This window comes from Corapipo altera, unplaced genomic scaffold (assembly GCF_003945725.1).
Source record: "Corapipo altera isolate COAL_440 unplaced genomic scaffold, ASM394572v1 0, whole genome shotgun sequence".
In the NCBI taxonomy this organism is placed as follows: domain Eukaryota; kingdom Metazoa; phylum Chordata; class Aves; order Passeriformes; family Pipridae; genus Corapipo; species Corapipo altera.
In genome coordinates, this window is record NW_020884872.1 from 69,687,715 (window position 1) to 69,700,717 (window position 13,003).

The window sequence follows — 13,003 nt, forward strand, 5'->3', positions numbered from 1 at the left end:
TGGCTCCATTCCTCTCAGGGACTGAGTGTGATCAATACTGATGGTAGTCAATTAAATACTCACCTGGAGTAAGTATTTCAGCCTAGCTAGAGCTGGGCTCCATCTTCCTTTTCTCAAGCCAAGAGCTATGGCACAGCTCTGTTCACAAGTCCAGCTGTAAAGGCACTTTGCAGGACATACAGAGAACAAGAGAAAATTAGAGACAAGACTAAGAAACTTCCCTTCTTTGAGCTTCAGATTTCAAGCATCAGGTCTCCCAAGAGCAGGGTTTAGACAACGGTAGCATTGTACTGGCTCAAGGCTGTTTCCACACAGCAACTTCCCTCATCTCTCTGTTTGCTATGCTTTTAGTAGTAATTTACTAACTTTAGAGCCATGTGGCACCAAGAGTTTCAGTATCAAAAGACATCACAAAACCTGGGGAGAAGATATCACTTCTGAATTGCCAGAATTGTCTGAATTAATATTTATGTCTAAATTCAAGTCTTATGGGCCCATGTATTGTCTGGACCAGGAGCTAGTGGAAGTATTGCTCCATGGATTATCTGCACAGGTCTCCTTGTACGTGCACAGGTCTCCTTGTGCCATATTAGCCAGAGCTGTGCTGAAGTTGCCTTTTGCATAAAAGCATTCAAGAACATTTGGTCTCAGCCAGATGTGTAGCCTAAAATGTCCATTCCTTTCAACCTGCAAAGCCAGAAAACCATGGTATAGCAAAGCACAAGGAAGAAAAAACAGGAGGTGGGGGAGGTGGGATGTAGAGCTCTAAATCTTAAGAGAACTGGGAAGTTACTGCTTCTTTGGTCCTCAGACGGCCATCCGAACAATTTGAGTGATGGCAGGCAGTGCTTACTAGAGCACTGGCAACCTGAAAGGACCCTATGCAGTCCTGTAGGGAAGCTCAGCACAGCTTTGCCAAGCCCAACCCAATTCCTTAATACCTCTGGGTATACTCTAGACACTACTTTGGAAGCAGTACTTCGCAGTAGCTCATCCAGGGGGTGCAGTGCCTGTAGAACTAGGACTACCACATGGCTTCTTGCTATGAGGACCTTGATGGACTTCAGTATAAACTGTCTGATTAGGCCTTCATCTGGAGGATGTCCCAACTAGAATCCAGTGAAATGCCCAGTGCATTGTCCAAACCTCACATGGCCCATCCCCTTTGTCTTTGCCCATGGTCTAATATTGCTACACTTCCAAAGAAATTTTAAGAGTGAATGACAAAGATGGCTGAGATCGTGTGTTGTAACATTGGCTATGGTTGGTGTTGGCTTTTTATTTCCGTCTCTTTTCTTTCTACTATTTGAGTTAGATCTGAGTGCACAGCATATGTAACAGCTCACTTCATTAATATTTTCACATGAAGAGAAGGCACCTTAACACTTCGTCCCATGGCATCAGTGAGCAACAGATGTTCCTACAAAGTCGGAACTGTTGGGAATACATTCAAGAGAAGTGGGCATAAACTAGTTGATGATGCACAATAATCTTCCCAGCAGAAGATTATTCCCTTTTTTGGTTTCTTATTATGATAATTAACAAACTGCTTACACTGTAATCTTTTTTTTTTAAAGTCAATTCTGTAAAATATTAACAATCTAGTGTTTTTAACTTTTTTGGACTTGTTCTGTGTAAGAGTCAGGCTCTTAAGCCTTCAGACTTAAAAACATTGCTTTAAAATTTTATTTCTCATGGGAATAGCTAAGTATTAATTTTTTTAGCTTACAAAACCAGCATGTATATAGGTTTTCCATAAAGAATGTTTCACTAAACTCCACTGATGTAATTTCCTATCACTCCTCTCCACAGCCTGTTTTCCAAACCAGTTCTTCCTTTCTTTGATTTTGAATCCTTTAGGCCTCTGTATGTATTTGCATAATGCCTACTTATCTTTTCATCTTTAAATAAATTATTTCTACTGTGTCTTTCCCCCTAGTTTCAGAACTAATCAGTGCACAGACACTCCACCAAAGCTGTTTCATTCTTGCCATGCAAATGCAGGTCGTGGCAGAAGAAATATCATTAACTGATTTCAGTGGAGGCACTGCTGCTTCCTCACTGACAAGGGCACAAATAAACAAGTCAAGGGAATCTGCAAAAGCACCTAGATGCAAACAGATAGTTCACCTCTCTCTGCTTCCTCTAGTTCCACAGGTTTCTTCCCGTAAGCCACCAGATTGAGATTTGAAAAGCATGAGGATTTTTCTTCTCAGGACAAAATATAAATCAAGTAGTTACACAATGGCTAGCACTACAAGACTGGGTATGAAAAAAACTACTCTTTATACATACACTTAACATGAAACAAATTGAAATAGAAAAATTGGTTACCTACAACTCAATATCAATTTTTTTTTTCTGAATGCAACAATTACTTAAAAGATATAATCTTCAGTGTGACTGGGGAGGTAAATTTGTTCTATACCGACACAGTAGATGTGTACACCAGTTTAGTGGGGAGAGTGAAACAACCGTGCTGCTGTGACCTGGGACCTCAGAGCCAGAGCTGCACTGGGCAGCATTAATGGAGCAGAATCAAAGTACTCTTAGTTTTCTCAGCAACTGTATGATGAGGTGACATCATCAAGGAGCATTTTGTTCAGAATTCTAAATTTCTCCTTTAGTTTCATATCAACAATAAGCAGAAGCAATTGCATTAAAGCTAAGTCAAATATACTTATTATCATGGAGTGCAATGAACAAAACCTCCAGAGTTTTAGAATGTTGCAAAAAGCAAACCTCTTACTACTTTTCCATGGTTTTTGGTAATGAAGTGGCATTACTGGCTTTGGAGGCACTTCACAGTAGACCGTAATAGCAGTCCTTACACTGTGTTGATCTCGCTTTCCAGGAATCTAGTTGAATGGTGTCTGAGGCCTCTGGCTGAGACATTCTAGTTACAGCCATGATAACAAAACCCATAAGAAATTAAAGAACTGAAAATAAGGTAACTAAGACTCCTCCTCCAGTCAGTAGCCATTAGAGCTGTTTTTAGGGTAGAGTCTTCCAGCACAAAATGAAAGTTACCCAGCTTGCAAGCTGCCTCAAGACTCTTGCCCATTGTCCTAACCGCAGAGGAAGAGATCAAGGTCAGATCTTTTTGGGTCCCTCCATGCCTGGGCCATCTGCAGATGCAGGGAAATAAAAACAGATTCAGAGTCCTCATTCTCACTTGTGATCAAATGTGGGCCTCAAATACTGCATCACTCATTTATATATATGCTATATTGAAGGCAGTATTTCAAGGGGTTTTTTGGCTTCTGAAAGCAGATTAACCAACCAACCAAATTATCAAAAGAATTCTGTGAAAGAAAGATCCTAACACATGGCAATTTTTTATGTTATAAACATTAAAACCAGTCAATTTTCTTTTTTATGTCACAATCCTGGAATGTCCCAAAAAAGGAAACTCCAATCAATTTTGCAGTCCCATTTTAACCTGCCTGTTACAAAGTGAGTTGTGAATGCCCCTTCTATTGGTTTGCTTTAACATAACACCATTTATAATCCACTTGAATTCCATTAGAAACATCATCACTGTTCAGGCTCATTAACACACCATTTTGTTTTTAGGTTTCAACTAGTAACGATCATCCTGAGTCTTCTGAAACTAAAGTTAATATAGCAGGTTTTACATCTTGTTTATAGAAACTCTTTGGAATCCTCTCCTTGAAAAAATCTAGTTTTTTTACTTGGTGGACTAAAAGGTCTCTTTTGTCATTCTGCTTGTGTCAGGGTTGCATATAATTAGCTGTGTCTCAAAAGTCAGAGTTTTGGGGGCAGAATACTTGAGTAAATTATGGCTTTGTTGCTTTCAAAACTGAAGACTAAAATCAGAAGTCTAATGGTTACTAATACCTCCTGAATCCTTGCAGTAAACCCCAGGGCTAACAGCAAGGGAAAAAACGGATTTTAAGACAGCTACTATTACATTTGTCGGATCAGAAATAAAAGTCCAACTAAGTAGTCAATCAGTGAGTCAATGGTTCCCCAGCTTTAAATAAGACAGCAGCCTACAAGTAAAACACAGCCTGGACCCAAAGCTAATCATCTTTTGTTGATCTAATCTGCCTCTACCAGATCCAAGGAGAGATTAAATATCACCAACTGGAAGTTGGAACTGTCTGGACTGTGTTGCAAGACCTTTGGAGAATTTGATAATGACATATATTTTGTGATATCATCAAGATTCTCAATCACATGAGGTGTTCATTGAAAAAGTTCATTTTGCACAAAACCAGAGACTGAAAATTAACTTAATCTGGAGAAGTATGTCTGGACAGAAAATAAAAAAAAAAAAAGATGCCTTTCAGTACAACTGACAATAAATACAATTAAAGTGGTAAAATTATTTCACTGGTGCTTAAAGAATCCTGTACTTGGTTTGCAAAGATGAAGAAAGTGCAAAAGGTTAAAGAATGTTTTTATTCAGCTTTCAACTGTCACAGTTCTAAACAGTAAACATAATTAACAATTCACCCATGGTACTGGAGAACATAGTTCTGGTATGAGTAAAATGTCTACTGTTTAAGGCACTGATAGTGTGGGAAGAAAAAAAACATGGATTGCTCCTACTTAACCAGAATTTGAATCTATGATAAATATGTGCTTGCTATTCAATGCTTAAAATTCCACAAGCTACATTTACAAACAAATGTGTATACACAACCTTGGTAATTACCAAAACCGGAATCGGTGGTTCCCCTACTTTGACTATAGAGCAAGTATTGTTTTTCTTTGGAGTGGAATCAATTTTAGAACCTACTAAAAGAAACTAAAACACAAGTTACTTCAGCAGTATGGCTTTAAGACCCTGTATTTGGTAACAATATAGCAAGCCAAGTTAAATAACAGCATACAAATGTCATATACTGTCATCTTAAAAGAAGCAGTTTTACAATATAAAAATTAGTTTAGAACATACTAAAGCCAATTTTCATACAAATATTTTTACAAAACTGAATTACTAAAAAAAAATTCAAGAACATTTTAAATATGAATCACTCTTTACATGTTGTATGCATAAAATCACCTATCTTGATGACATAAATTAGGAATACTACAAACTTTTTAAAGGTGGCATCCATACGCTATTGAAATGCACACATCAGAAATACTGAAGTGTTAGTTCTGAAAAAATCCTTAAGAGTTACATTTATACTTGCCAAATAGATGCACAGTGACTTAGGTTTCAAAAGGAGCCACAGTGACCTCCCGTGGTCACTTAAGAAATCCCTGTCCTTAACCTTTTTTTTTCCATTTTGTACAGGACATTCCACACAAATGCCAATAAACTTAAAATGTACAACAGTGGGTCGTGCCTGGTCCAACTACCTCAGGAAATTACAGTATTTCTATATGAAATGAGCATAAAGGAGCACAGCCTTCACACAATCTAGAGCCCGGTCACAGAAAAAAAGTCAACTTTTCTCTATGATTTATTAAGAAAGTGTTTCAGAACATTTTAGAGAACTGTTTTCTGTAGGTCAGTGAGAGATGATGTTCAATAGATGTTCAACACATATTCAATGTTAGGCTCCCAAATACATAACTTCAGCTTTTGAGAGAATAAAGGAAGGAAATGTAAATTGATGCTGTCTGACCCAAGTCCAAATCAGAACACAGGTAAAGTTGTACAAGATATTTTAAATGTGTATCAAGTTCATTGGTATACAAAAGCAAAAGAACCCCGAAGTCATTTAAGTGCCTTCTTCCATTGTTCTGAGGAGATGCAACCAACAGGAACAAAACACTGCCTTCTTACGTCATGAACAGAAGAAGAAAGTGGAAACAAAACAAAAATCACAGTACTGTCTGTCATCTGCAGAACTTACATTCTTCTACTGCTTATAAATCTTCTCTGTTATATCCAACTTGTTTTCCATTATGTGATTCTTCTGTGTTTGGTGCCAGCCATGTGAAATACACTTCCACCGGATCAATATTCCAATGCTTGTGAAATGATACTGGAATTTGGTGAGAGAGGTAGTCTTTTGGGTAGTCCATTGGCCTTGCCTAAGATGAAAGAATAAAGCAAAACCACTCATACTCAGTGATCAAGAATAATTTTAAAAGGAGAAAGCATCACCATTCAATGACCTCTGTAACATAACAAAGCCATGTAGCACTGATAAAACATGCAAGATGGCAAGAAAGGGGCTTTTACGTCATTCTATTAAATCCATCGATAGGCATTAGTTTAAACCTTCAACTCGCACTGCAGTCATCATGCTATGAGTGAAGTACACTGATATTAAATATGTCCTGTTTCTTGGGATTAAATGGTCACCATCTATGAAAACAAGTGACAGTGTAGTTTGTATTGCATCTTTTTTAATACGCAGGTTTGGCTCAGTAATGACAAAATAAATTTAAGTCATATTCTCTTCCTCCTCCTCTTAATGAGAGTTGCCAGCCCTGCCAGTGTGATTGTAGGATCCTAATAAGCCCATAAACAGCCAAAACACATGAAGTTTTATGCTAGGTAAAGGTTTCAAATGTGGGATACATTGTGGTGCCAGAAAACTGCATTGTTATTCTTTATCAGGTTGTATCAAACCAGACAGAATTACAACACAGCTCCATGATGCAGCTGCTGTCTAAATGCACCATGCGTGTTTCATTTCCTCTGGCAGTTTAATGGCTCATAAGTGCATCATCATATAAAAAAGCCCCACCTTTACTGGCTCCTGATAAAATAACTACATTTTGTCATCATAGATAGAGTCTTTGTAAAGAGAAATGCACAAAAGGCAAACTTTTGTTGTTTCTTCTAGATGTAAAGTGCACAAAGAAAATCGAGCGATTTGGATACCAAACAATTGATCTAATGCCTAAGCTAGTAACTGATTCAGTACTGCACACTTCACCTACTTATGGTGGCATCTATGAATTCTACATGCAGTGTTCTTCATGCAGTTCTGTATATACTCCAGTCATAAAATTAGGCAACAGAATTTGACATTAAGAAATCTGAATGTGTTGCTGGTGGCTTTTTAAATTTTGATATTTAAACCACAGAGTGCTTATTTTTAAAAACTCCACTGGAGAAATCAAGAGGCAGCCTATATCCCTCAAGACTTTTGAAACACACTTTGAAGAACATGTAGGTTTCAAAAATCTGAAGAATTTACTTCGGATAGAGGTAATTTTTAGATATCTGGGACCAAAGATTTTTGCTGTTTGAAAAATCAAACAGCTTTGTATTGAGCTATATAGAAAATTTTGGTGTTTTGTATAATTTTTATTACATTGCTCTCTGAGAATCATATAGCTTTATAGGTGGTTAAACTTAAAAGATATGAAACTCTCTGAATTTCTTCTTCTCTCCCTACACTTTGTGGAATCTATTATTGTAATATTTGCTCTTTTCTTTTTTTCTTTTCTTTTCTAGAATTTGTATTTGGTATTTTAGAAAACCCATATACTTGGTCGTGGACAGATTGAACATTTAAGATCACAATCCTGGCTGCTACTCAACATGGGAAGGTTCCTGTTCTCTTTAAGAGACTCATCATGTCAAAAGCCTCTGAAACAAGTTACAGAACACGTATGCATCTACCTTAGCATGTAGCTAACAGGAAAACAGTAGGAGTGAGCAAACACTGTTACATCACAGACATGCTAAGGACAAAGATATTTTTGCTTCTGTTTCATAATAAATATCTAAGAACAATTTTGAATTCATGTACTTCAAGGAACATCACATATCATATTTCAGTCAAGCCTTAAAAAAATAATTTTCTGGTTGACAGAAAATCCAAAATTGGTCTTCTCGGTTTTTTCTCATTTGCATAATAGTGGAATTTGCAGAATAAGGACATTCAATTTTTATTCAGTAGTTTTCTCCCCAGGGTTAATTTTTGTTCAAGGTATGTCAAATTAGAATTTGTTATAAGCAAAAGTGATGAATTACAAATCAAGTGCAATTTTCTATGTGGAAAATCAAACTGCTAGGATTTCACTTTTACAGTGATTCAGTATCGATTCAGTGTCAATTCAGTATAAATGCACACCAGCAAGGATTACAAGGAGGTGCTTTGTTTTTTTAATCTATAAAATGAGTTCTGTTCTTTCCAATTCCACTTTAAGTAGGTTGGTTTGGGTTTTTTTTAAAACATCTGTGCAAGTACAAACTATTCAATAACTGTTGATTTTATAAGATGCATGACATGCTTTCTTTTTATACTTAAAAGAGTAAGCAATGATAAACAAAATAGGAAAGTAAACAGATATGATTTTTTTTTATATGGACAAGGAATTAAAGTATTGAATAGTGTGTTCTCAGTCTTCAGATTTCTCTAAATAGAAAATGTAATCAGAAAGAGAAGAGAACTTTACATAGGAAAAACTGGTAATTCAAATGAACACCCCCCCTTCCACTGACAGCTACTTGGAACCACATGGTAATTTACTAATTCTCAAGTAGCCTTTTATCTTAATCTCAGTTCATATTCAGATAAGTAGGTCTTCCCAGTTTTTAAACTGGACCAACACTTGAAAAATACCAAACACTACACTGATTTACATGCTGATTTTTAAAAAAGTTGTGCACTTCAAAAAAAAAAAATCTTTAGTGCTTCTTGTTAATACCATAGAAGGATTTGGTTTACAAGGCAGAAAATCTCTACACGCCTCAATGTATCGTGTTTTCCACCCTGACACTACAGATAGCTTGTTAAATATTGTGGGATCTATCTTCACTAATGAGATATTTCAGAATAGTAAATACTGAATCAATAAAAAAGTTGGGTAAGCAGACAAGGCAGATTTATTGAAAAAATTCACGGTCAGTTTTCCATTACCTGAAGAAAAAAGTATTGTATTGTGAGGTTTTTTCTTTTCTTAGAGGACATATGACAACTATTCAAAGCATGTGGCTCCTAATTCTATTTGTTTTTCAAAATACCCACCTCTGCATTTTTTATAACATGTAGTTATAGGTTAACTGAAATATCATAACTAGTAAAGCATTATAGTAATCCATGCTTTCAGAATGTTCTTATTTGCCTGATCAATCTTGTTCTGCAGAGAAACAATGTATAGCAGCAGCATCTTGGTTACTGTTATTACATATTATTCAAGTTTGCAGTACTTATGAGTTCTGCTTTATATGTACACTTAAAAAATGCAATATATTTTAAATACTTAGAAATAACTCTCTGACCTGATGAAAAAGTGAACTATGTGTTATAGGGATTCCTAGGCCACTGAAACACATCCCAAGGACCATATCATCAGGCGCGTCCATGCTGTAACACCGGCATTTACTAGCAAGCAGTTTCTGAACAGCTATTCTGCTGAAAACCATCCTGAATAAAAAAACCCACATGAAATATATAAGACAATAGCTATTAAAGAAGCCAAATACTGTAATTAATAAATATTGCTGAATGACATAAAGTTGCAAGACCAAATGTAGCCCTCTGATACAACACATTGGAAATTTTAAAATCTGAGAAGTCGGAACTGACAAACGGTGCGAGGCATTTTCTGAAAGATAATTACTTTACAGAATGTAAATTAATTATACCAATTATGCCAATTATAGTTATTCCAACAATAACTTGGCTATCCACCATTTTTACCACAGCTGATAATTCCTCCTAAATTTGGTTCGGATGCGAAAGAGATGTTCTCTGTCTTACTCAAATGTACTGTCCAGTTAGTTATCATGTAGCCATTAGCTGAAAAGAAGTTTAAACTTAAACTGTCATTCCTTGAATCATCTATTAGACAGATTTGTCTCCATAACTGAAAAAATGTTCCTTTAAGCCATTGCAAGGTTTTTCTGTTCATCCTAACTTTGCTGCTCATCTAAATATCAACGAGAGCCTAGAGTTGTTAGATCAGTATCACTAAAATAAGCCTTAATTAGATCAGGAACATGTTGATATCTTAAGTTCAACATCTGAGGGACTACAAACTTGTCTAGTGTTCCATAGATGCCTTTAAGTTACTCTATCCACCCAGTCCAATCAGAATAAAGGGTACTCTAGCTACTACAAATTATATTAAAAAGATTCACTCTGAAATTGCTGCAGGGCTTCATGAGTTCATTCACTGTATGATAATCCTTCGTTTGACACTGGGATATGGTAAAACTTCTACAAATACTGAATGCTAAGGCAAAAAGACCGACCTTAGAATATTGTCAGATTAAAGCAGCAAGAAACTCCATCAATATCATTGCAACTTTGAAGACTGCATATATAATAAAATGAAAAAAAAAATAGAGTACAATAGGAAGTCGTATGAGTCAGCACAAACAGAGAGGGAACAATAAACTAGAGCCTGGGGGCAAGGGGGAAGAGTTGGGACTTGGGACCAGCTAGTGTTGCTACACAGAAGGTGTGAGGTAGATTGCACATATTTGGGGGAAACATCACTGTTTCTATTGAAACTGATTTGTGTTGTAATTTAAAACATTTGCACTCAAAAGAGGAGCTAATGTAGATCTCAGTAGGAGTTTAAATAAATTACCCTCCTCCGCCAGTGATATAACTGTATCCTCCTGTTCCCAAGCCGTAACCGTAACGCTCTCCAAGAAATACTGGTTCATTTGGGTCATAGCAGCTGAGTAATTTTCGGAGTCTGAAGATACTATAATATGAAAATCCATTAAAAAAAATCTTGTAAAACTTCATTTGGAAACATATTGCTACCTTAAATGGCATTCTAGTAAGTAGCACAAAGATACCAGGAGAAATTGAGAAATTCTACCAAAAAATCCCAGAGACACAAACTGTTAGACATTTACGATGGATTATATAACATATGACAGCCAATTTTGGTCAAGTGATGAATCAAGTAGCTTAAAATATTTTTCTGAGGTAGGTAAAGTTTGTCAGCAAAAGTGAACCTCATCTCAGAGAAAATGAAATTATTTTTTCCAGTCAATGGTAAGATCTTTGCAAATTACCCATGAACATTCACAAATTGAAAAACAAAAGGTAGTTTTAGTTATATGAACGCTGCTCTATCTACAGTTACATCCTCTTCCAAATTCTTCTGCGACATAATTGCATGTAAAGTATTGTCTTGAACTGCTTATGTTCATGTCCATGTGATTCTGCTCATTGATCACTGTGCCTTTTTTTTGCTTATATTGCAGTGTCAGATTTAACGTGAATGGAATCTAATTTTCTAACAAAGGTAAGTCTCTGAACATCATTCTGGGTAGCTTGGACAACTGACCTTAGCTTATGGAACCTTTTTTCTGCACATTTATGTGAGAAATACGTCTTAGAAAGCATATTAGTCAATGACTAAAACCAATCAGCTCAGACATACCTATATTGAGGAACCAATGTGTAATCATATTCAGACTATATGATTACATGAAAATACTAATATGCATAGTTTTAACCAAGTTACAAGATTACACTGATTTTAATATCCATCAAAAAATGCTGAAGTGACAGTTTTTTTCTTGAAGAAATATAAAGATATGTAACTAATAAAACAGGCATATCTCTTGAATACAGAAGAATAGATGAATATTGCTAAAACTTTTATTGGCATAAGCAGTGGTAAATCCTGCAGTAATGAAATTTATACCTTATCAGCGTGTCATCATCCACTATGACTAACCAAGGGGTTCTGGGAGAGGTATGATTCAAAAACCTTTCCAAAATGGCAAAGGTTTTCCCACAGTGACCTAAAGAAAGAGAAATTAACACAATATACATTTAAATAAAGTAGGATTTTACAATAAACTATTATTAATTAAATAAATGTTCTACTGCACTATGTAAAACATTTTGGAAATGACTGCCAAAATATTGGAGATGCGAGTTTAAGTTACAATCTTTGTTATGCAGAATGGTATTTGTACAAACTGCTCCAGCACAACCACTGCTTTCTATGCAGGAACACACTTTTGAAGGATTTAATTCTTTGAATTAAAAATAACCTTTATTCCAACTATCCTGTTAAGCTGTTGGACAATACTGGACAGACTGCTGCTTTTAATTTCCAAAACTGTAAAATTAGGAGACTGTGATAGATACATGTTCTGCAAAATACTCCAAGATATTTTCATAGCATTTCATGATGCATCAGGCAGATCCATTGCCTTTATATAAATAGTTAGATCTATATTAATCTACCGTATTCATCACTACAACTCAGGTCCTGATAACTGCCCCCCAAGGAAAGGTCTTAATATTTATCACAAAACTATAATGAAGCTGGAGGAGTAAGACACCCTTTACTAGGAATGGAGAAGTGAAACACCCTTGTTCAGAATGAGCAGGACAAAACAAGGAGTTTCAGATTTCTACTGAATGTTCTTTAGATCTCGGAAAAAACTAATTGCAGTTAGTCTTTATTCAACACAGTTGGCTGTGTAAGCAATTGTCACCATCAATATTAAAATTAATAAACATTAAAAATAAGGATAGGATATTATATTTGAAGCTACTTCCAGTTTAAATGTTTTTGAGAAAATGCCATAAGAAATGCTTAAGAAATGAAGGAAGTCCTGGCTGTGTTGATTTTGTGAAACTGTGAACTAAAAGTAGACTGATGTATGTACATTTAGAAAATTAGAGTCAAGATTTCTATATTTGATTTCATCACAAAATGTGGAAGGTCCCTTCCCCCTGGCATAACTAGAAATACTGGGGATGGCTTCTACAGATGTTCCACATACGCCCACCAGGCCTGCTGCCTCCTGAAAACACGCTCTGTTTGCATATGTCCCACTGTACCTGTGCAAATAGAAATCCCTGCCTATTCTATCTCTGCTTCTAACAGACCCTGTGGAGGACAAAGAAGAAGGGCAGAAATAACCCAGAGATCAGAACAATTGACCTAGTGGGTCAGATAAAGCTAAAAGGCCACTGCTTGGACACCTCTAATTCAGAAGGTACAGCCTGTAGACTATAAGCCTAAGAAAAACAGATCAAATGAAAGAAAAAAATCAAAATTACTAAACTCATGAAAGAATATCCATAGTATTTTTTCTATTCAAACACGAAGTAAATTAATTTAAAAC

The 13,003-nt window shown here is 35.9% G+C and overlaps 1 protein-coding gene across 1 annotated transcript in view; it reads right to left on the reverse strand.

Annotated features, from left to right (window-relative positions):
- Positions 1-4,408: 4,408 nt before the first annotated feature.
- The window catches only part of B3GLCT (beta 3-glucosyltransferase), a 56,406-nt gene continuing 47,811 nt past the window's right edge, over positions 4,409-13,003 (reverse strand). The window contains exons 12-15 of the mRNA XM_027651403.1: positions 11,563-11,662; positions 10,486-10,605; positions 9,170-9,314; positions 4,409-6,018 (exon numbers count right to left, since the gene is read on the reverse strand). Of these exons, the coding sequence (XP_027507204.1) occupies positions 5,851-6,018; positions 9,170-9,314; positions 10,486-10,605; positions 11,563-11,662 (533 nt within the window). The 3' untranslated portion in view covers positions 4,409-5,850. The remainder of the gene's footprint in view (positions 6,019-9,169; positions 9,315-10,485; positions 10,606-11,562; positions 11,663-13,003) is intronic.